The 24,847-nt window shown below is 40.7% G+C and overlaps 2 protein-coding genes across 2 annotated transcripts in view; one reads left to right on the forward strand and one right to left on the reverse strand.

Moving 5' to 3' along the window:
- Nucleotides 1-12,424, forward strand: part of LOC141791112 (ectonucleoside triphosphate diphosphohydrolase 2-like) — a 52,026-nt gene extending 39,602 nt beyond the window's left edge. Inside the window, exons 5-8 of the mRNA XM_074671342.1 lie at nucleotides 2,085-2,357; nucleotides 3,688-3,807; nucleotides 9,102-9,236; nucleotides 9,352-12,424. Of these exons, the coding sequence (XP_074527443.1) occupies nucleotides 2,085-2,357; nucleotides 3,688-3,807; nucleotides 9,102-9,236; nucleotides 9,352-9,558 (735 nt within the window). The 3' untranslated portion in view covers nucleotides 9,559-12,424. The remainder of the gene's footprint in view (nucleotides 1-2,084; nucleotides 2,358-3,687; nucleotides 3,808-9,101; nucleotides 9,237-9,351) is intronic.
- A 3,463-nt stretch (nucleotides 12,425-15,887) lies between these two features.
- Nucleotides 15,888-19,398, reverse strand: rpl35 (ribosomal protein L35). Its single transcript, XM_074670356.1, has 4 exons — nucleotides 19,269-19,398; nucleotides 18,625-18,761; nucleotides 16,799-16,880; nucleotides 15,888-16,077 (listed from the first exon to the last, which is right to left on the reverse strand). The coding sequence occupies exons 1-4, from the start codon at nucleotides 19,269-19,271 to the stop codon at nucleotides 15,928-15,930; spliced, it is 372 nt and encodes a 123-aa protein (XP_074526457.1). The 5' UTR covers nucleotides 19,272-19,398; the 3' UTR covers nucleotides 15,888-15,927.
- Nucleotides 19,399-24,847: the final 5,449 nt, after the last annotated feature.

Below are 24,847 nucleotides of genomic sequence, written 5' to 3' on the forward strand. Positions count from 1 at the left end.
AGGCTTGTGCATTTACATGACAACGCAAAACTGTGGTCGGGTTGCCCGTCTGGTTCTGCTCCGAGGCAGATTTCACGTCAACAAGCGCTCATGCACGCGTTACATGCTGCGTCTCTGCATGAGCACTTGTTGTTGTTGTTGCCGTAGCTGGTGTTGTTCATGCTCTCTGAGAAAATGTTGATATAATAGTCGAAGCAATATTTGTAGCTGCTGGAACAATATCAGAATCAGTCCGCCTGTCGCCATTGTTGTTGTAGTTGTGTGACAACGTGGGTGGGGGCGGGGTAGGAGGGGTACTATGAGGTCACCGTCTTCTCTGGACTTATCTGTTTATACCAAATACTGCATAAAGACGAATACGCAGATATCCACCTGCAGACCCATTTTCAAAAAAGATGCGGAGTCATGGACAAATACGCGTCTCTGTGTGTCAGTATCACCGGATCGATAGTTTATTTTACCGGAGTCGTAGAAATTCGTACTCGTGTAAAGCCCACCTTAGTCAGATGTGTGACACCAAAGAGCCAACAACTTCAGTTGGTTTCTTTTGGTTTGTGGAATGAGTGTTTAGGGGGCGTGTTTGCATGTGTGTGTTAAGGTAAAGAGGGTATGGATAAGAGCTTTGAGAGAGTTGATCTTTGAGGAGTTTTTCTTTTTGCATAGTGTAAATGCCCCACCAAGAGACCCCACTTTTGTTTGAGGCCTTTTTCCTAAAGTTTGTCTACTCTTTTAGTAGATTCAGTGGGTGGCTGTGGAAAGTCAAACATCCACTTCACCTTTGAGAACCCCAAAGGCCTTGTTTTTTGTTTTTGTATTAAGGTGTAGATTTTCTTTTGTTAGTTTCCCTGTCCCCGACCCCTGTCATGTCACAGGACTTGTTGAAACATAACAAGAGTGTAGACCTGAAAGAGGGACCCCAGGTAGGCAGGAGCTGTTCGTATCAGTGTTTTGTGAATCAGAGGAAGAGCTTTGAATTTGATTGGAGCTGCCACTGGAAGCCAGTGAAGAGAGGTTAACAGCTGAGTGACGTGTGCTGTTTTGGGCTGGTTAAAGACCAGATGCACTGCTGCATTTTGGGTAATCTGCAGAGGTTTAAATGGACACACAGGGAGGCCTGCTAGAGGAGAGCTGCAGGAGTTGATGAGTGAAAACACAAGGGCCTGCACCAGAAGCTGCGGGGCCTGTTGTGTCAGGTAGGGTCTGATCCTCCTGATGTTATACAGGGCATACCCACAAGATCGAGCAACTGAGGCCACATGAGCCTCAAAGGTCAGCTGGTCATCAATCATCACACCCAGATTTCTGGCAGAGTTTGTGACACAAGTTGATTGACATCGAGCAGGACACTGATCTGTGGTTGAACCGAGGAACAAGCAGGAAGGACATGAGCTCACTTTGGACAGATTTAGCTAAAGGTGGCGTTTCTTCATCCATGTGGAGATATCAGCCAGACACGCTGATATCTGAGCCGAGGCACTTGTGTCATCAGGAGGAAAAGACAGGAAAAGCTCAGTGTGGTCAGCATAGCAGTGATAGGAGAAGCCATGAGAGCGGATCACTGCACCAAATGAGGTGGTGTACAAGGAAAAGAGTAGGGGACCCAGCACTGAACCCTGGGGTACCCCTGTTGATAAGCCATGTGAGTTAGACACTTGTCCTGGCCATGACTCTGAAGGATCTGTCTGTGAGGTAGGACCTGAACCACGTCAGCCCAGATCCTGGGATGCCAAGTTCAGAGTGTGGAGAGGAGGGAAGGACTGGCAATGTGTTGGTTGATAATGACTTTTAACATGAAAAAAAATTGTTTTGGAGGATTTGGAGGGCATTTTACAGACTTTTAAATAAGTGAAGTGTTTTCTCCTCAGCTTTCAGGGAGCCCTCTCTGCTGGGCTCGCTGTGTGGTGACACCATGAGTCAGTCACTTCAGTCAGAAGTGAAGTGTTTTCTTTACCAGCATGTGCTAGCTGTAACTAACTCATCAGCCTGTAATATTTCAGTCAGTGTGCATTTGTCATCTGTTTGAAATGCTGCACTTGTCTGTCACACATTTCACTTCAGTGTGTTTTTCTTTTTGCCTCTTTTAGACTCAAGGTGTGAAGTCCAAGGTGTCCCATCCCTGCTACCCACAAAACTTCAGCTCTACCATCAGGCTGGGGCCTGACATCTTTGACTCCCCGTGCACTAAGAGGTCCAGAGCAGCCAGGTTTAACCCCCTGATGTCTGTGTCGGTTGTGGGCACAGGAGATTACCAGAGGTGCCTGAACAACGTGACAAAAATGTTCTCCTTCTCCAACTGCTCCTTCTCCAACTGCTCCTTTGAAGGAGTCTTCCAGCCCAGCCTGAGAGGAAGCTTCATGGTGAGGAGGAGTTTACACCTAAACTATTTTGCTTTGTTCAATGTTAATTTTTGGTTTGTTTCGTGTTATTTATTTTTTCAACCAGTGCAAGTTTTTGTAGGTTAGGATAATATTTATGTTGCAATGTTTCCTATTCCTTTACTTCAAACTATGATTAAAAATACAAATTTAACCTCTTAATTCACACTCATCTTAAGGCTGTACATTTTTTAATTTAGCTTAATCAGATTATGTTTTAATTTTCTAATTGTTTTAATTTCTGTCTGCAAAGTTCTTCTAAATTCTGAAAAGTCTATCCAGAAATCTAAGTTTGTTATTTTTTTCCCTGAAAGGGGTATGTTTTTTTAATTTGTTCTGGTGTCACTCTGGTACCCCTGGGGTAGTCTTACATCATTTACAGCTGAAAGCAAACCCAGTTTGTTCTCACACTGATGTTTTAGAAACACTTTGTTTTAGCTGCTGTCTCTTTAAGGTTCCCCATAGCACAAAACCACTTCCCTATGATTGGCCAACCCTTAAGCTTCAAGATGGTGTCACTATGTTGGAAATGCTGATTGCATATAACCTATGATCAGGCAAAGAGAGGAAGCTGAAGGGGACCTTCAGTCTTGAGGCTGAAAGCTTCCACCAGGTCTCAACGTTCAGTCCCTCCATCCTTCCTTTGAAACAGATGATCATAGATGATCCTTCCCATGTGCTGCACTCCCAGTTTGAGCTCCTAAACTCAGGAGGAGGTACAGGACCCCTTTCTGTGTACCAAACCGCTACAAAAACTCATTTATCCCACATGCTATAGGCTAAATTAACAAGCAACTAGAGGGACGCAGACAGACAAGCCGGAAGACTTGAGGGCTCACTCTACAGAGACAATGTATTGTCCGGGGATGGGCAGTGTGGGGTGTGCATGTGCCTGTAAGTTTTCATGGTTTTTGGGGAGATGTTGTGTTTGTCTGCACTGTATCTTGTTTACACTGGATTGTCTGATGTATGTAGGAGCATGGGAGGGCCTGTCCTCCAAGACAAGTTTCTCCTACGGGGGACCAAACAAATTCAAATTCAATTCAATTCAAATCAGGAGGCTGAATATGGATTTCAGATTCGCTCAGAGATTAAATGTAAAGCAGGGAGAGGTCTCCGGTATGCAGGGCTGCAATGGCAAATTCGCCACACCTAGAGATGGTCCACAAGCTAACAGTTGACTGCACTCACAGCCCCCTCTGTCAGCAGTGATTCAGCCCAACTCCAGCTCAGCTCGTTCAGCAGAAACTCAATGACTGCAGTACTGGAAAAGTCTGTGTCTGTGGGCTGACTCAGTGTTTCCTCTCCACAGGCTTTCTCTGCCTTCTTCTTCGCTCACAGCTACATCAACCGCCTCACCAACATCCCGCTCACGTCACCTAATCGAATGAAGGAGGCAATCCGACTCATCTGCAACATGAGCATCTCTGAGGTACGCTGAAACATGCTGCTCTCTGAGCCTAGAAGCTTTCAGACAAGGATTCTCAAACACACAGCCAAAGGCTGTAGGATATGATTACATTTAACCAGGTTACTGTGACTCTGCAGCTTTTAGAGGAGCTTTAAAGTCAGGTCTTTAACCTGTACTTCAGTTTATTTCTGTGAACTTCCTATTGGAGCATGAGGCCAAGTTACAAAAATAGCAAACTGGACACATGAGTTCAGTTGTTAGCACAGTCTCTGGTTAGCATGAGAGGTTAACATCAAGAGGCAAGACATGAGAGTCACGTGACGTGGTGAGGGTAATGACTGCTTAGCTGAGTACAGCACATTTATCTGTCAACACACACAAATGGTAGGCATCTTCCTACACAGAAGTCATTCAACAAAGTAACAATAACTGACAGAAGAAGGACAAGGAAGTGGACAGGGTCAACAGCCAGAGAGAAGAAGAGAAGGAGGAGGAGGAGTGTATGGCAAGCCATTTTAACATTAAAAAGCTAAATTTGACCATCCAAATTAACATTGTAGATATCAAAAACCTGTTTCTGACTAGTTGTAATTACTTTCCATATAGTCGGAATTTTAATTCAAGATATCTGTAATTCAATTTGGGATAGGCAAAATGTAAAATAAAGATACTAGTAATTCAATTTTGACTAGGTGAAATTGAATTCAACACACATTCAACACCTCAAATGACAATTACAGATATATTTAATTTAATTTTGACTAGGCAGAATGAGAATTAAACAGAGGGGAACCCTCAGGGACTTCAAGGTATTCAGTGAAGGCCTAATAAAAAATATTGAAAGAATTTTTGTACTCCTAAATAATTATTTTATTTCTTTATTTTGTTTTATTTTGTTTATCTTACTCAATGAAATCATAGCACTGAGTTTTATATTATTTTTATAAACTTGTCCTGGCAAACAATGGGGTTAACATAACTAAATGGAAAATGGACCAATCACAATTTTCCTTTTGATGGTATCTAGGTAAATCAGCGACACATTCTGGCAGGCAGGGCCTTCAGTAACTGCAACGAATGCCTGTGTAACTCAAGGGAATGTGGACACAATTTGACAATGACAGCTGTCTTAGCCAATCATATTTTGTTAAGTTGTGGGCGGGATCATTTCCTGTCATCTTCCGGGGATTCGCGAATACCTACCAAACACCCCCTCCCTGCTCCTCTGCACTCAGACGGGGCCATTTTTTACTCGACCAAAAACACAAATAAACAGACTCCCACCCAAAAACTCTGATATCGGTCTGCATTCACGCTTTATTTAGAGAATTTTCAGCGCGTTACTTTCACACAAAAACACCGCTAAATAAGGCTCTAGTTCTCATCGTGTTGTAAAACGGCACTACCTCCGCTGCAGAGCCACAGCTGGCTACGAGGCTCTCGCCGCTTAGTGTATCAGTCTGCGCGCACGGCGTGCCAGATATAAACAAACGCAGGTAGTCTGCCAGGACGAAGAGACACGATGAGAACTAGAGCCTTATTTAGCGGTGTTTTTGTGTGAAAGTAACGCGCTGAAAATTCTCTAAATAAAGCGTGAATGCAGACCGATATCAGATTTTTTCGGTGGGAGTCCGTTTATTTGTGTTTTCGGTCAAGTGCAGAGGAAAGAACCTGACGAGCAGGGAGGGGGTGTTTGGTGCGTGCGTCCTGGGCTTCTGCTGCACAAAAACACTGCTGTAGGGGTAATTTCTGCCCTAAACCTTGTGATAGAACCCAACTTGTTCCATCCCGGAGGATCACTTTAATGGATAAGCGCCTAACTGTAGCTGTGAGTGAGAGAGGAGAAAAGAGAAGATCTAGTTGGCAGAATGTGAAGAGAAATGGCGGAAAGTAATGGAGAAGACTGTGTGGTTGCTGGATTACTTGAAACTCTGTTTTTTTTTTTTTTTTTTATATCTTAATTTTTTAATTGTTTGAAGTTGTGTTAGGTGTTGCAGTGTTCAGGCACATGATAAATTTGTAATCCCACAAAACTATCAATATACTAAGCTTCCATGTCACATGATTTTGGCTATTGTTTTTATTTCTTTGTTTGATTGTTTATTGCCACGTGTGGTCCCATGGTCCTACTGAAGGCCCAGTGGCTGGGGCCACGGTTCGCCACTGGAATCAAAGATATCTCTAACGTCATTAATGACGTGGCTCTATTTTAGAGATCCAGAAATACATCTTCCCCGCCATGATCGGAACAAGCAGTGCTTTTTATTTTCTACATTGGGCTATGCAGCGAGGGAGAAAGGAGCAGTTATGGTGTCGTCTTGTTGTGGAAAGCATCTTTCTTGCTGCCAGCTCCTGCCTTGCACGGGCTGCAGCGTTGAAAGGTCGATCAAAAACTCCATTAATCCTCGGCTCCTCCGACATGCTGCTATGAACAGACCGCAGGGAAGAACAACCTATGGCCACGTAACCCTAAGTTTGTGCTGATGCTTCCGTCTCTCAGGCGGTGGGTAAAGATTGGGCCACAGTTCTTGATCTTTTATCTTTTATTTCGCCAACCAAATGGCAACAGTAGCAGTCAGCATTCATATCTCTCCTCTAGAGCTTGTCCGTCCCTCATTTACGTCCCTCTACACACAACAACAAATGGGAACAAAGATTTCAAAATGACTAACTAATAATGATAATATGCAGGTAAACAATTTAATACTACAAATAATGTTAGTGGAAATGAAATAATAATAAATCAATAATAATCACTTTCTCCTGTCACAACTATCAATAACTTAACAATATAAAAACAATCCAAAACTTAGATTACAGAAACCATAGATATGTACAAACACTAGATGACTTGTGCACGCTGTGAGTCAATAGGAAGAAACATTGGGTGCGTCTCAATGCATTAACTTCGTGCCTCCTCCATCCTACCTAAAAGCGAATAAGATTGAGCAAAGAAACTTTGTCTCACCAAGGTTAAAGCCAAGAAACAAAAATGGGTTTTAAGATGCTATTTAAAAGTGGACAGTGAGACACAGCATAATCAGCAGAATCACAGATGGAGTAGATATCATTACAGACTCTTACCAAAGCTGACTCTGTGCTATGAATGGCTTTAAAACCTGATTGAAACATTGTGCCATTTCTGTCTGCAAAGGTTTTTAGCAGACAGAACACAAACTTCTCTAAAATCTTTGAAAGGAGTGGCAGCTTAGAAATGGGCTTATAATTAGCCAACACAGACTGGTCCAGACTGGTTTCTTGAGCAGAGGCTGCAGCTGAAATAACAGTAGACTGCTCAATTGTCAACCCATTTTTAAATGACTGGGTTTGTTATAAACGTCAGAGATGTAGTTATTTTACTGCATACTTGAGAATAATTAAAACCATTGAATTTGATTTAAACATTTATTGAGTCCAAAGTTAGCCACGTTGAAAGGTTTGTGATAAACTAATCGGTTTGTAAATCCGTCAAGAATTCAGTGAGTTACAGGTGTTTAAGTAAAGCATCCACCTTGCCTCGGACTACAGTACACAGCCCACTAGAGCAGTCCTCCGTCCCATCATGGCCACTGGTGACGATGCTGCCAACTCCACAGTAAGACAGCGAGCGTTGTTATTTATCAATGACAGAAACAACCCTGAAGGAACCCCTTTCCATCTGAAGTGAGAGGCGGGAAAAACTTATCTGCAAAATATCTGCAACGTAATTTTGCCTGTTCAAAAGTCTAATTCCAGACACCTTTAATTACATTTGACTAGGCAGAATTACATTTACAGATATCCAAAATTCAAGATGTCTGTCATCAAAATTTATTTCAAGATATCTATAATTTGATTATAAATATCGTTAATTGACTTATGACTATCCCTAGTTCCTATTTCAGATATTTTGACTAGTCAAAATTCTATTTACAGATATTTACAGTTCATTTGACCTAGTCCAAAATTAATTTTGGGTATCTGAAAAACAAACTGTAGATATCTTAAATTTAAGTCAGTTATAGCTATCTGTAATTCTAGTTCTGTCTAGTTAAAATGTTTTTAGGGATATCTTGAATTGGAATAACAGATATCTACAACTCATTTGCAGATATCCGTGACTCACATTTTGGATATCTGAAATGATGCAGTAGACATCTTGAATAAGAAACCACATACACATGAATGGCAAAAAATGACGTATTCACACTCGTCAAAATGGCGTTGTAGATATCTGAAATAACAGTTGTGGATAGGCAGAATGTATTTGCGGATATCTGAAACATTCTTTTTGCCTAGGCGAAATTGAACTCCAGATATCTGCATTGCATATCCAGTCTAGCTTTTTAATAATAAAACGGCTTGCCATGGGAGCCAGGTTTCTCTACAACAATGTAAGAGACTCTCTGAAAGGTTTTGGAAATGCCTTGATTAAAGCTGTTGTTGCCAAAGGAGGCACAACCAGGTATTCAGTTCAGGGGGAATTTACTTTTTCACTTCAGGCCAGGATGGTATGGATAAAATTTAAAATACTGGACTTTGTATTGACTCAGGTCATTTTGTTCTGACATTAAAATTTGTTTGAAGATATAAACATAAGTGTAAAATATGTTCAAGAAAAAGACACATTTTGTACACCTGTACACCTGCAGCATGCAGGATGGCAAAGTCTTTCATAAGTCTTGTTTCCACCAAGCAGTCCAGTTTAGATCAGTACAGTTTGGTACAGGTTGGCCTGGTTAAGCCTGGTCCTGTTTGTGTTTCCACAACCAACTGTGCCCCCTTGTGGTAAGCGGCTTGCAAGATGCCACAGCAGCACGACATAGTGTCCCCCGCTAATAAAAAGGTGACACAGTAAACAAGGAGCAACGATGAAGACATCCAGCAGTTTGTCCTCTCTGTGATTGGCATGTGTCTCTTTGTTACAAAGAACAATCAAGCTTTGTTTCAGAGAAGACTGTGAGCCACCAGGAGAAATACAGCAGCTGCTGTCACACAGGAAGTGACCATTCTTTCCACCAATCAACAGACTGCAGTGATTCTGGCTCCACCTTCTGAGATCGGATTGGTTTAGTCGGGCACCCCGACAGAAGGGTCCCAAAAAGTGGGACTGTTATCTAGGGGTCCGTCCTGGGATTAGTCAGCAGAAAAAAAAAATGTGTGCCGTGCCAAGACGAACCAAACTGAACCACTTGGTGGAAACAGGACTAAGTCTCTTGGTCTAACCTCAAAGTCTGCGAGTGTGGCTGGGCATCAGTCAGGTGAACCTCAGCCTAACATCTGTTGAGCAGTTTGACTTGTTGTAACATTGCTGTCTCTAATTTTTTGACTCTCAGATGACTGGAAAGACCAAGCAGCCAGAGAAGCATATGAAGAACGTTTGTGCTGTTGCCAATTTTGTTCAGGTCCTGTTGACAGAGGGGTACGGATTCGATGAGCGTTCTCTGCCAACGATCTCTTTCCAGAAAAAGGTCAGGAAACAGAGAAACTAACAGCTTATCCTTTCTGGGTGTTTCTGTCCGAGCCATTGGACTGTGGGGTGTGGGGTGTGAGAAGTAGTGCTTTGATTGTCTTGTGCATCTGCAGGCTGGAGGAGCAGCTGTCGGTTGGGCTCTGGGCTACATGCTGAGTCTCAGCAGTATGGTACCAGCAGAGAGACTCGGGCAGATGAAGGCCATGCCCTCAGGACCCTGGACTGGGATCCTCTTCCTCTTCATCATACTGCTCTTCTTTTCTCTGGGGTACACATTGATTGTCTACAGAAACACAAGGACCAAAGAAGGCATGGTGTGAGAGGAGAACAACGCGCCTGCGGCTCCTCTTAGGGACCGTTTACACGACAACAGTTTTACGGTGAAACGCAAAAGTTTTGTTGCGTTTCAGCCTCATATTTACACGGAAACAGCGTTTCAGCCAATCTAAAACACAAACTTTTGAAAGCGGCCTCCAGAGTGGGATTCTTCTGACACACTGCCGACACCATTGTCGTGTAAGCAGTAAGATGTCACACTCCGCTTCGCGCGTCACACATACAACAGGACAACTGTACCAATGTTACAATTGTCGTGGTGACCTACCATGTTGAGCTTGAGCTGCTCAATCTGCTGAATCTGTGACTGTCTTTAACAAAATGAGCATCTGTTGCTCCACTTCTGCTCTTAGCATTCACCAATACACCAGGGCCCAGTATTTCGAAAAATTAAATCCAGATTAAATTGATCCAGATTTCCAAACTCCACTTTCCTGATCCATGGATCAGGATCTTCTATCCCAGTATTTCAAAACTTTGCTAGATTGGATCAGAATAATCCTGATCCTCTCGGATTGAGATTTTCAAATCCATCCCGCTCCTAGGATCAACACGCCCTCAGGGTCACAGACAGACAGACCAGAGGGGGAGCCAAGCACAAGTCAGAGCAGTGGGGAGGTTCCCCCTGCACCTCCACCAAGACATCACCGGAAGAGGCGTCATGATGAGGATCATGCCTACCAAAATCTCCTCAAGATGGAAACTGAGCAAGCACACCAGCAAATTCTACTTTCTAAGAAACAAATAAAACTTACCATGCTTCAGCAAGAACACATCCAGTTAAAAATACAGTTACTGGAAAAGTAGTGTGAAAACTTTAAGTTTAGGTGGTACAATTTTGTGTTGAGGAAATGTGTGTTGTTTGAATTACTTTTCTGACAATTGTGAAATTTGGATTTTTATCTGTTCAATAAAAAAACTGTACATGAAGAGGTTTAATTTTTAAAAAATATCTTTTTATAGTAATGATTGCGAGAAATGCAAGTAAAAGCTATCTATGGATGAGTATATGTGTAACTAAAACATGGGATCACACTCTGATCCTACCCTGAGGTGGGATTAATTTAATGCTGTTTTTCAGGACAAACCTGATCCAGATTTGGGACTGAAGTTTTGAAATACACAACACAGGCTCAAATCTGGATTAAAGGCAGGATTGGATTTCCAAATCTGGATTTAAATTATCAAGATTAAATGTTGTTTGAAATACCCAATTTTGGATCAGATCTGGGTTTAATCCGATCCACCAGGAATAATCCTGGTGGATTATGTTAGAAATACTGGGCCCAGATGATCAGCCCAACTCTTCTTCACTGGAGATCTACTAAAAGCTGCTTCAGGACAAGACAATTATAGCACCACCTGCAGGCCTGGCATGCTTTCCAATACAGCGTTTTCAGTCCCTCGGCGTTTCCGTGTAAACACAGATTTTTTTTCTCTGCGTTTTAGCGTTTTCAGATGAAACGTTGTCGTGTAAACGGGGCCTTAGATGATAAAGGTTTTCCTCTCAGTATCAGATTCTCAGCTCTGTCAGAAGTCTGCATGAATGAAATGTAAACAGAACAGAGTGATTTTGTCATGTCACGCATTATTTTGTTTGTCTTCTCGTTTCTCACACACACGTCTCTCTGTGTCAAACTGAAAAATAACTTGTGTTCTATTCAGGTTTCAGTCTTTCTCTTCAATGTGAAATGACTTTAGTCAGAGTGATAACTGAAATCAGGGCCCAGTATTTCAAAAAATTAAATCCAGATTAAATTGATCCAGATTTCCAAACTCCACTTTCCTGATCCATGGATCAGGATCTTCTATCCCAGTATTTCAAAACTTTGCTAGATTGGATCAGAATAATCCTGATCCTCTCGGATTGAGATTTTCAAATCCATCCCGCTCCTAGGATCAACTCGCCCTCAGGGTCACAGACAGACAGACCAGAGGGGGAGCCAAGCACAAGTCAGAGCAGTGGGGAGGTTCCCCCTGTACCTCCACCAAGACATCACCGGAAGAGGCGTCATGATGAGGATCATGCCTACCAAAATCTCCTCAAGATGGAAACTGAGCAAGCACACCAGCAAATTCTACTTTCTAAGAAACAAATAAAACTTACCATGCTTCAGCAAGAACACATCCAGTTAGAAATACAGTTACTGGAAAAGTAGTGTGAAAACTTTAAGTTTAGGTGGTACAATTTTGTGTTGAGGAAATGTGTGTTGTTTGAATTACTTTTCTGACAATTGTGAAATTTGGATTTTTATCTGTTCAATAAAAAAACTGTACATGAAGAGGTTTAATTTTTAAAAAATATCTTTTTATAGTAATGATTGCGAGAAATGCAAGTAAAAGCTATCTATGGATGAGTATATGTGTAACTAAAACATGGGATCACACTCTGATCCTACCCTGAGGTGGGATTAATTTAATGCTGTTTTTCAGGACAAACCTGATCCAGATTTGGGACTGAAGTTTTGAAATACGCAACACAGGCTCAAATCTGGATTAAAGGCAGGATTGGATTTCCAAATCTGGATTTAAATTATCAAGATTAAATGTTGTTTGAAATACCCAATTTTGGATCAGATCTGGGTTTAATCCGATCCACCAGGATTAATCCTGGTGGATTATGTTAGACATACTGGGCCCAGATGATTAAAGTACCTCTGTAAACTGGTTCTTTGCAAAGTACTTAGTGTGCGGTTTCCACATGCATTCAGTTTGAGACTTCTCTGTTGAGGTGATCGTGCCCTGGTTGTCCCTGCTTCTGAAGAGGTGTTTTAAAAGCATTTCTTTCGTCAAGCGTTTGCCGTGATGAATGAATGTTTCATCATTTTTTGTTAACTCTTCATCTTTAGGAACCCCAAGTTTATGGTGTGCTGAATAAATCTGACCTGACTTTACATCTGATTAGCTGTCTCTTTTGTTGTGACAAGATTAAGTCTGAGCATCTATAAGAAAACACCCAGGGCAACATTTGCAAAGAGCAGGCATGGCCAAACTTTTTCAGAGAGCCACATTTGATTTCATGAAAAAAAAAAATCAAGGGCCAGCAGTTCTTAGTCCCAGATTTATCAACCTTAAAGTAACATCTGGATGCTTCATTGCTCAAATCAGTCACTAAACGGTGTCCGATACAGACGTATGAAATAAGACCTGAAGCGGATCCTCAATGAACAGCAACTTGAGCACTTCCCCATAGGCTTCGTTTTTTCAAACCAAATGTTGTCCCTTATTCCCGCCCCATGAGTCCGCCACCAACAGCGCCTCCCCCAGAAGCAGCTATGCAGTGATATACTGATGTTTTTTTACACTGTGACAAACAATACCACAGTGTGACCAAAGTCATTTGCAGATGTAAGATCAGAACATGAAATTCCAAAACAGGACTTTTATAAATTATCATAAATTTGCATCACTAAAAGTAAAAGTGATGAGGGTTTTATAAAACTAGAGTTGTAACACTACTGAATATCAGATGAAACTCATTTTATTTTACCTCCTTCATTTGAACATTTAATTCTCTTGGTTTTCTTCTTTTTAACTCAAATTAAACATAAAATAAATATCCTGTGGCCCGGAAAACAAACAAATCATAAGGAAATGCCAAGTCAGAACAACCTGTCTTTGTTACATGTAACTCCTGTAACATTAACTACAAAAAAGTGGAGCTCTGTTGATAAGGCCTCTTTAAACAGGTGTTTAACCATTAATAATCAGGACCAAACACTGAAAAATAACTATTTAGACTGATTATTGCAGTTTTACTTCCTTTTCATCGGTCATCTGAGCCTTACTGAGACACCTGAGCTGGCTTGTCTATCATATTTACCCGACACTGTCCTGGCTATAGTGAGGAGTGCGCAAGACAGGATATTGCTTACATACATACAGGTATAAGACAAAAACATAAACGGAAAGAAAAAAAACAGCAACAATGCAGCACAAATCAAAAAACAAAACAAAAAAGGAGACAAAAAATGAAAGACAATGGAAGCTCGTTCTATCTAGTGATATGAGTTATCAGCTCTTGTAATACGGCTAATGTCTTAACTGCTTTCTTGTTAATGGAAATTTAAGATACAGCGACATAATAGGATTTAGGTTCAACATAAAACATTTTTTCTTGAGGTACAGCCTGGAGAAATCTAGCTTTGTGCATATAAAACTTTCCCACCAAATATAATAACTTAAAAGAGTTGTTTACTTCCTTGTTTTCACAGTGGACAATTAAGAACAAGACCATATTTTCAGTTATGGTGATCTTAGAGAAAAAGATACGTTTTCAAATGAGCCATGATAAACAGTTCCAAAAATTAATAGAAAAAGAGCAGCTAAAGAACAAATGTGAGAGGGACTCGATCTTTGTTTGGCAAAAGGAACACAAGACGAAACATTAGGTCTAAACCTATTTATGAATTTTATTGGATGGGTAATATCTATGTAAAATTTTAATGTGTACATCCTTGGTTTTGTTGTGGACAGAGAATCTAACACGGAAACACAGGAGCTGGCTTTGCTGAAGTCTTTTCACTGACAGACACGCCCCCATATGGAATATCACTCTCTGATTGGACGCTGCACCAGCTCAGACTTCTCCACATGAAACTTCACAAATACAACAGAGATTCATAAGAGAGAGGACAGGCACAGAGGCTTGTTCATAAACTGATCATAAATCTGGTAATAAAGTGATTGTTGTGAGTATAAATCACAAAATACTGATCACAACCATCATCAAATCAGTATAACAGAGGATTAATTCAGAGAACTGAAATCTAATAAATAATATCTTCCTGAAACACATTGAACTAAGTTACATTAATAAGTTTCAGAGTTCACGATCAGATGTGTTCTAGATAAAGGCTAAATAATTCATAAATAATCTCAAAATTACACATTTTAATGGTAAAGTCATCCTCGAGCTTCTTAACTGCACACTGAATAAACAAAGAGCAGGTTTTCTTCATGGTAACGTGTTTGTTAAACAGGTTAAAGGAACAGACAAATCTCTGTTACTTTTTCTATTTGATCAGTTATTACAACGCACATGTGCAGACGCACAAACAGCTGTTAGAGCTGACTGACAGATGATCCAGAGGTGATCAGCCGATGCCGTCATCACTGAAACACATCGCTTCATGTGACGCTCCAGAGGAGAGGATGTCCCTTTGCTCTAAAAACAAATCTCCTCCATCCTCTCTCCTCTCTTCATTTCATCAGGTCTCTCCATCATCTCTGGTGGGAGGGACTAAGATGCAAGTTAACGACACAAGTGGAGGAAGGAAGGATGGAACTTAGGAGCTTTGAGATGCAACCACAGTTCTCCCATCTTTTGGCTGCATCCTTCAACCAACCTGAGCCGTTGTACTTGAGAACATGCGCCACACAGGTGTAAAAGATCTTTATTGTCCTTTACAGGGAATGTGTTGCCACTTGCCACTGTCTGTAGAAAGGAAACATACTCACTTACCAGTTGATGGTTGACAAGATAAACCTTTGAGCTATTTCAGAGAAACAGTTAATCATTGGTTGGTCACACATTTCTGTTAAAGAAAGTCAAGATTGACCAGGAAGCAATTCACTAATCCAAACACTCCGACGCACCGCTGTGACTGATCGGTCTCCAAATCCAGCCTCCGTAGGCTGCAGCCCCTGAATTGGGACACAGCTATGGTGTTGATACTAGAGTTGGGATAGCGTTGTTTTGTTTCAAAATAGTTCGAAAAAGTTGAAGAACCGTTAGTTCAAAATGAAAATGAGTAAAATCTCCCCTGCACTCTATATTATATTGCCCATATAAGCATTTTCAGTACTCCCCACACTTTCACTGTGCTCTGCCTGTCTGAGCTCATGCAATTTTCCTAAAGCAACAGAAAAACATTATTATACAACCTGCGATATCATTGATACTACCATTTATGGGAAATTGACACACAGAATATTCAAAAATGCTGTTTTATATGAATATGTGATCATTTATGTAAAGAAATTATTTGGTTGAACATTTTTTTTATTGTTGTTTTTGTGATTAAGTTGTTCCCAAGAGCGAAAACGGGCACAGAAGTTCAATGAATCACACATTATGTGGTTAAGTTAGAACTGCCTGCGATTATGCGCCTGACCAGCAGGTGGTTTCTTGAGTAAATGAAGCCTCAAGAGATTAACCTTTTCTTGAACCACTTGGCTCAAGTGGTTCAATGCCTCATGAGGCGTCATCTCTCCATCACTACCACGCCCTTAGAGAATTTCAATTCTGGTCTGAGAAATGAACCAAAGCAACCGAGAAAAACTCTAAGTTAAAAAAATACTTCAACACATCTGGAGTTTTACAGATTTTATTTTATCCATAGAAAGAGCCTCTAAGCTTTTACAGCAAATTTGCGAATGGAGTAGAGGAGGTCTTTCCTCTGCTGTTTCTTGGTACGCAGACCCTCTTCATGCTTATTGAGTCGGCGACGCAGAGCTCTGGTCTTCTTGGGTCTCAGGTCCAGGGGCTTGTATTTCTTACCCTAAAAGATATGGAGTTTAGTTTAAGGAGCTGGAAAAAAAAAATTTGAATGAAAGCAGACTCAAAAGAATTGAAACTATTTGATAAAAGAGGATGTGAAACTAGTGATCAATAAGCTTAGACTAATGCGCTTCAAACAACCAAGAAAAACAAGTTCTTTCATTTCCAGGTTTTTGACTTTTACCAAGCAGACACATAATACCAGGCTTCCTGTTTCAATCCTATTTCCATCGGTCATACGCAGCCAACATGCTTCATATTGGGAAATAAAAACTCCTTTTGAGGGAAACAAAAAAGTGTTAATACCATATTCATTATGTTTATATGAACAGCAGTTTACCCAAAGGAGCTGCTCTGAAGGGGGTCAAGACTTCAGGGACACCTGGTGACCCAGAAACAAGGTTTCTACACATCCTGTGGTGACACAAGTGCAACTTCTATCTGGCTGGCTTCTGACAAAGTAGTTCAATTTTACTTAAACAGTTTTAATAGTGCCTCTGTTTGTAGTACTGCAGGTCAGGTAAACATATCCATGGTTCAGTGGGAACATTCAGATCATCCATGGTCTCAGTCTTTTGGTAAGCTTGTGAATCCATCAGCAGAACATCAGCTCACAGTTATCATCTTAGACCAGATCACTGTGTCCCGAGCAGGTGCGTTTTTGTGTTAGTACTTGGAGAGAAGCCTTGTTAGCAGTTTGAAAGGTATTATCTTTCTTGTACCTTGTAGAACTTCCTCAGGTTCTCCTTCTGCGTCTGGTTGATTACAGTCAGGACTCTGGCAATCGATTTGCGGACAACACGGCTGTAATGAACAGAAGAGAAAGTCACAGTCTGGACCTCAGTCACATATAAAACTGAGTCCATTTCTACTAACGTTAGACAAAACTATTTGAATGTATGGATTCAAATTTAGCAGTCAGAGAAGAAACATTTGGAACATAAGGAGGAGAAATGTTAATGTGACAATCTAAAAATGACACCCCGTCATGTCAATTTCATGAATAACAGAAGGCTTTTAAAGCAAATCAGCTATCACTGCCACATTGGCGGTAGCGAGGCCTCAAGTACAGCAAGAGGGCACACATCAGTCACATGACCTGGGCTGTGCCTCTAATTGGGTGAGCTCACAATCTAAATATCCTCTGCGCTGCCAAGTAAGAAAAAAAAATGTAACCCGCATACAGTGTATGCCTGTAGTGAACTTAGGGATTCAGACAAGAGACATTTCTGAACCAGGCTGTGAATATGTTGATTTCTGCTGTGAAAAGCTTTCTTTGGTGAGGCTGAAACGCAAAAGTTTTGTTGCGTTTCTACCTCAGGTTTACACAGAAACAGCGTTTTAGCAAACCTAAAACTCAAACTTTTGAAAAAGGCCTCCAGAGGGAGATTTTTTTGAAACGCTGCTGACTGCTTTGTCATGTAAACAGTAAGCCGCCATTTTCAGTAGAAATGCTGATGTCACACTCCGCTTCACACAAGTGCATACATCAGGACAACAGTTCAGTTGTTACAATCGTCACAAACTAACGCATTGTGCTGACTGTCTTTCAACAAAATGTGCATCTGTTGCTCCACTTTTGTTCTTAGCATTTACACCAAATGACCGGCCCAACTTTACTCTGGTGGAAAACTACCAAAAGTGGCTTCTGGGCAAGACAGTTATAGCGCTAACTAAAGGCCTGGCATGCTTACTACAGCATTTTCAGTCCCTCTGCGTTTTTGTGTAAACGCAGATTTTTTTTCACTGCGTTTTTGGATGACACCTTAGTGTGTGTTTGATTTCCTGCACTTCTGGAGCCAGCCTCAAGTGGACACTCAAGAAACAGCAGATTTTAGCACTTCCGCATTGTCTCATATTTTGACACCAGAGGTTGCTGCTTGATCCCACCCTGAGTCCCATCATCACACAAGGTCTAAGGCCAACTTGAGCACTCAGCTTCACCACACACTCCTACTTTGCCTTTACCTTTTCATATCCACAACTCTTTAAGACATTTAACATGTCAAAAACCAAAAGTTGTTAGAACTTTTTTGAAATACTAACTTGTGTATGTTCGTACATATTATTTTTCAATCACCATAAAATCTTGTGACATAGTTAAGATAATGTTACTGAACTAGTTTTATGAAAAATCTTTATCAAAGTCCAAATCAACATAGTGTCTTTTTTCTTAATCTAGCTTGTAATCTAAGTAATAATACTCCAGGTTTACTAGGAACATTCAGGTCATCCAGGGTCTCAGTCTTTTGGTAAGCTTGAGAATGCATCAGCAGAACATCAGCTCACAGTTATCATCTTAGACCAGATCACCATGTCCCAGGTGTCAATTTGAAGATATTATACATAGAAATACATAGGAAATCAGGGCTAGTTGTGATTTCTCGCTGATACTCAGCATTTAACATAAGACAGAACGATTGATGCCCCTCTCAGTCAAGGTAGCACTCACGACGTAGCTCCCGTATGCACAGCATAACACCTATAGGATTCGAGCATAGCGAAACAGGGTCCCCTGTGTCATTAATCCACCTCCTAATGTACGTACATCTTTGAGAGCTTGGAGGCAGCTCCTCCAGTAACCTTGGCCACACGGAGTTGGGACAGCTCGTTCTTCAGGTCATCAAGCTGCTTCAGCAGCTCTTCCTTCTTCTTGCCCCGCAGATCTCGAGCCTTAATCTTGGCCTGAACCGTGAAAAAATAAAGAGTTATGAGAAGTGATTATGAAGAGGTGAGAAGTGATTGTGTCTGTATTTAACAACTACATCTGAGCGTCGGCGCTTCAAACCCACATGCCTGCGCTAAGCTAACACAGCTCGGCTAAGTAAGAGAAGTCATCCCAGCATCGCTACTTCACGTCAGCATGACCGAAGTGATATTTCATTTAAGAGCCGTTACAACACATACACATTAGCAGTACACGTGTAATACAAGAGCAGGGAGGTACCAGGCCATCTTTAATCAGCCATGTTTTCATTCCACCACCGCTAGCAACGTAGCTTAGCGGCGTTAGACGGAAACATCGTCCTGAAATACTCTATCTAAAACATAATTAAAACCGCTGACTAGTCGAAGCGATCAGTAATGAGTACATAAGTCTCTTATAAACACGTATAACCAGGTTTGCGCGAGTCAATCTAAGTTTAAGACAGTAAAAAAGTGATATCTGATAGACGAGCAGTGTCTTCTCACCATGTTCTTTCTCTCTGCCCTGACGGAAAGGCCGAACACACCGCGTGCTCACGGAAAAAAGCTTCCGGCGAAGTTCTTCTTCTGGGGTTTTCCTTTCATTGGTACAACAGCGCCACAGTAGGGCGGAGCATCAGAGAGTTGTGTCAGCTAATTCAAAAGGAAAAAATGAGTCAACTTGAATTATTTACTATTTCTTTTTCCAAAAGCTGTATATTTTTTACTCCTACGCCAACACCATACTGGAGAATGGACAGACAATGCAATAAAGATAGCAGTAACATTACTTGGAGTAACAACAAATTTTGTTTCATATGATCCATTACAATACTAAAACTATTTAACTGCTTACTAAATCATAGGTCTACATTGGTACAGTGTATGCACAAGGGCACTTATAGCCTTTTAGAATGGGGGAGCTTAAGAGGGGTACTGTCACAGGCAGGGGTGGCCAACATTTAACATGGACTGTTTTTCACATCACAAACTACCTGCCATATCCAGGATGTAGTATAATCCAGTACTGCATACTGCCTACTGTTTTAGAATGTAGTCTGTACTCTGACTGTTCTGTTGGTTTTTTTTTATTTTTATTTTTTATTTTTTTGTAATATGCTTAGTTGGTTTTCAGTTCCAGAAAGCAGAACAGCAGTTGATGGGAAAAAAAATGCTTCACTACAATCCACATGTGGTTTGAAAAAAAAGGTTATAAATAAAAAAGCAGTTACCTGTGAGATGTTATAAACAATTCATGACTGAAAGTGAAAAGTTTTATCAGTGTTTCTTCCACCACATTTCAGTCCCACGATCCGTCTAACAGTGTGGTACTGTAGTTGCAATGCTAAATAATTCCAGTAGGTAGGCCTAGTGGTGATGCACCTAGAACTGAGTGCCACCCAAAATCAACATGAAACCATACTTTTATCATGTGGTTTGGATTAACTAAAGAGGCCTTTTTAGCCAGCTACAGGCTGCCCACCTGTCAGTCAAGTCAGCCATGCCCTTCTCAGTACAACTCATGAGTGCAATAGCATCAAAATAAAGAGTTGTGAAAAAAAATTAACCCCATAGAGTGTGACCTGCAGAATGAGCTATTCACCCCACCCCCTTTTTTTAACCAAGCTGGTTGAAATTAAAAATAATTTGGAAAAAAAAAAAAAAAAGACGCCTGGTGCTCCGAGCCCAATGCAGCTTTAAATCTCTAGACAGACTCTTCTCCTCTGTTGTTCCCAGATGGAGGAATGAATTACCTAACTCTGTACTATCCACAGAGTCCCTTTTTTGCTTTAAGAGATGTCAGAAGACTCATCTGTTCAGGGGACACTTAGGCTTAATCTGAACCTTCTCCTCTTTGTCCTCAGGGGGAGAATCGGGTTGAACCAGAATTTGGAAGCAGAAAGTAGCAAGGGCTTCAAGTACAGCTATAGGTCACCCGTCAGTCATGTGATCCGGGCGCGAGTTTCCGAAACGTAGGAGGCTCCGCGATGGCTCATTAATATACATAAATCTAGCGTTCTGATTCGTTCTTGAAGTACGTCACTCATCGCACACTTCCGCGTCGGAAGTTGTAGTCCGCACTGCATTCGTGAATATACACTTAAGACCAAAATTATTCATACCCCTTTAAAATTGTCAAATACAAGGGATTTCTTTATTTTTGTCACTCACAAATTAGTATTTCAGCACAGCTTTTACTTAGATAGGACACTGTACTGTACACTGACTGTAGCTGCCGGTATTTGTACCACTGGGAATATGAATAATTTTGGACAGTGTGATTTTTTGTTTTCACCCTGTTAAAGATGTTTATTTATACTTTCTATCTAGAAACAAATCGGTTATGACTTCAGACTTTCTTTTGTGTATCTAAAAACTGTCGTGAAATACTAATTTGTGAGTGAAAAAATAAAGAAATCCCTTGTATTTGACAATTTTACAAGGGTATGAATAATTTTGGGCTTAAGTGTATGATACTTCCAGAATAATTCCGCTATTTATAATGTAATTTATACTTATCTTAGACTGATGTCTATACCAACTTTATACCCATTTATACTTTTATACTTATCTTAGACTGATGTCTATAACAACTTTATACCCATTTATACTTTAATTTAACTTTATTTATACATTTATACTTATCTTGGACTGATGTCTATACCAGCTTTATACCCATTTATACATTAATTTATTTTTATTCATAAATTTATACTTATCTTGGACTGATATCTATACCAGCTTTATACCCATTTATACATTAATTTATTTTTATTTATAAATTTATACTTATCTTGGACTGATGTCTCCCCCCTCACGCCTGCTGCTCTCCCTGCACTGTCAGCCTTGCCCTCATGCTTATACAGACTGTAAGCTTTGTTGTAAAATGTGACTAAAATTTGAACAATAATATGCTGTTTTTGTGATACAATAAATTACTACAAAAAGCAATGCACCATGGGAGAAAGAGCTGCCTCCAAAAATGAATGACTGCACATTCACAATTTATTGTAGAAAAAACCACCCCCCTCCTTTACCTTGCCGTACCCGTGTTCCCTCTGGGCTCTTTTAGGTGGCCGTCCTGTTTGGAGGGCACGTCTGCCACCCAGTGGGGCCTTCCGCCCTGCCACAGCGGTGGGTTGCACACCAATTGATGTGCTCGTTTGTAAACATCTCCTGGCTCTTAACTTCAGAAGTTTTACAGTTGTGTTTGTAGCAGCTCTTGTATGGAGTCTCTCTTTCCCGAAGGAAAAGCATGCAGAGATCAAGCCACTGTCAGTCTTTATTTTCTTGTAGCTGGAGAGAAGAGTTTGAATTTCATCCTCCCTCAGCTTCTGAGCTAACTCCTCAAACATAGTTTTGAGGCCAGCCTCCAGTTCCTGTTTGCGCCCTGCTCCAGTCGCTGATGCTTCCCCAGCGATAGACCCAGATGAAGCACCGTATTTCCTCTCGAAGATCTTGTAATATAATCTGTAATTAGAGAGATTAAAGGAGTTATTAACCAAATGCCAATCAGCTATAAAAACAACTAAAAACAATTTTAATCGCCCTTATAGTTTTAGTTTCTTTAAATGAAATATTCAATATATATATGTTTTAAAGTTTAGTCAGTTTAATTAAGCCCCCCTCACATCTAAATTACATCCTGCATATAATTCTACATTTATTCAAACTCCCAACTCCGACTGTTGGGGCATTCTGGGAGATTGATGTTATATTGTTCTGGCCCTTATAATCATTACACCCTCATTTGAACATTTTTTTTTTCCAAAGAAGAAAATAAGGTTTATTATCTGCTGTAAAGCCTGTGGAAAATCAAAATCAATTGTAAATACCATATGCTATTTTGGTATGGTGTCATAATTAAACCTAATGTTGATATGGCACAGTGACTAATGAAGATTCAAACTTGGCACTTCATGTCAAAAAAGGTTACCCACTCCTCAACTACACGTTTTAGTTACCTGTAACAGAACTTCAGGTCTGAGCATATTGATCGATCAGCAGAGGGATACACGTATGAATTGCCGTGTTCCTCCTGAAGATCATATTTGATGGGGTTGAGTGCAGAGGAAGGAGGGTGGCCACTCTCAAACAGTGTCTTCAGCTTCTCCACTGTTGCTTCTGACACGTCCCTTTGACTCAACACCTCAGCACAGGTCAAGTGATGATTGTGGTAGTGTTTGATGGTCACGTGGAAGGAAAAGCCCTCCTGATTGTGAACATCTCTACAAAACAGAAGACAGACAGTAGAATAATTCATAATCGAACTGCAGACCCCCGAGATAGAGCAATCAGTTTATGGTAGGGAAAAAAAATTACTTTGATTTTCTTGACTGGCTCAGTTTGCTTTTTTTCAGTACCAGGTACATTGCAGCTTCTCACCGCGTGTTTTTCTTGCTGAGGTTGGCATGGCGAGTATTGTGATGGCAACGGAGGCCAACCTAAGTAGATACACGTATAGGGAACAAAGCAGGGTGGAGGATTGGCAAAAGACTGCGAGGCTCTGATGTAAATCTATTAAAAACACTTATTGGAGATACAAACTGAAAATGTACACATCAGAGCACCTTGGGCTTCCTTGCCAACTGCCTTTCAGCCTTTTCATCATTTCATCCGCTTAGTTTGCTCGATCTAATGAGATTGACATCATGTTCAAGGCAGTATGGCAAAAAACTATTCAAACGTTCATAAAAACAAATAACATTCATCATCATTAATGGTCCTTACTCTGTACTCGTTGGCTACAGCATTCTCCTTGGGATATGTTTTTGCTGTACGTCAGGTTGTTTGTGTGGTATCCTGAAAGACCTTAAGGCACATCTGAAGATCGTCTCTGGTGCTCAGCCTAACCTTCAAGGTGACTTTGAAGTCACCAGGCCGCTCCAACGTCTTGTATGAGCACACAATGTTGTCATAGCCCTCAGGGAAGGGTAGCTGTATAAAGTTAGAAGTATAATTTTACAAATTTCATAATGAAAATAACACCAGCTTTAATAGCAGGGCTGCCTGCCAACAATGTAGAATTCTAGATTTCAAACATAATCCAACAATTGCATTTACCAGTAAGGACAGTGCCTTTTTCCTTTATCTGCGATCTGTATTAGTTACAGATATATTTCTACATTTGTTATAGAATTGTGTGTATCATATTCACCATATTTGCATTTTAAAAACATATATACCAAGCACTTGCACACATGATAAGGACATTAGGTTTTACTTGTCATAATGATTTGTTTAACCAAGTAGCATCTCTTGCGAGTTTAAATTAAATTTTTATAGGGAACCAATTTAAGCTGAGATTCACAGTCAAAAATCTAACATGGGTTTTACTTGTAACTGGAGCCTCCACACCCTCAACTAGAACTGAAGAAGCGTCTCGGATGAGAGGCGAAACGTCTTCAAGCAAAATTTACGTCTAGTTGACCTGATTTTATTACACAACATTAGCAACAGGTAGAGAGGAAATGACACCGCGTTGTTCGCAAGTCGGAAAAGTGGCGTCAGAGCGAGTCAAAACAAAATCACCTGCAAGGAAGTCACCGCAGTGATTCAGCAGCGTGGATGTGACAAACTAAAACACAACAGAGTTTTAAACATTTAATTTACACAGCCCTTGTTTACACCTTGATTAATTAATCTGTGATGTCTGACTTTTAGAAGCCACAATATTATTAATTGCTTCCGTCCAGGTTCAGAAACGTGGAAAGTTGGCTTTAGAAATGTTTTTGAGCTCTGAAAGAAGCTGCAGACTCCGACAGGTGTCGTGCCGAAAAGAGACTGCCTGCCGAAAAACGACTGCCTCCGACGGGAACGCGCGTCAGCGTGTTGCTCTATCTCTCCACTGCTCGGATCCACTGTGCTGATACGCTGTGCTGTACTCATAAAGTAGACGAGGATTTGTCTGTCATGCTGTCATACAGATCTTCTTCGAATAAACAATTTTGAGCTTTGTTGTTTCACTTTTATTGCTTCCGTTGTTGTTGCTACTCCCGCAAGATGGAAAACATGATTTGTAATGCGACGTGAATTTACAACGTTTTAACATCCTCGCTGCCTTCTCTACAACTGCTCTTGAGTAA

Source organism: Halichoeres trimaculatus, unplaced genomic scaffold (assembly GCF_033239565.1).
Source record: "Halichoeres trimaculatus isolate MK-OKI-2021-1 unplaced genomic scaffold, fHalTri1.1 fHalTri1_scaffold_5, whole genome shotgun sequence".
NCBI classification, from domain to species: domain Eukaryota; kingdom Metazoa; phylum Chordata; class Actinopteri; order Labriformes; family Labridae; genus Halichoeres; species Halichoeres trimaculatus.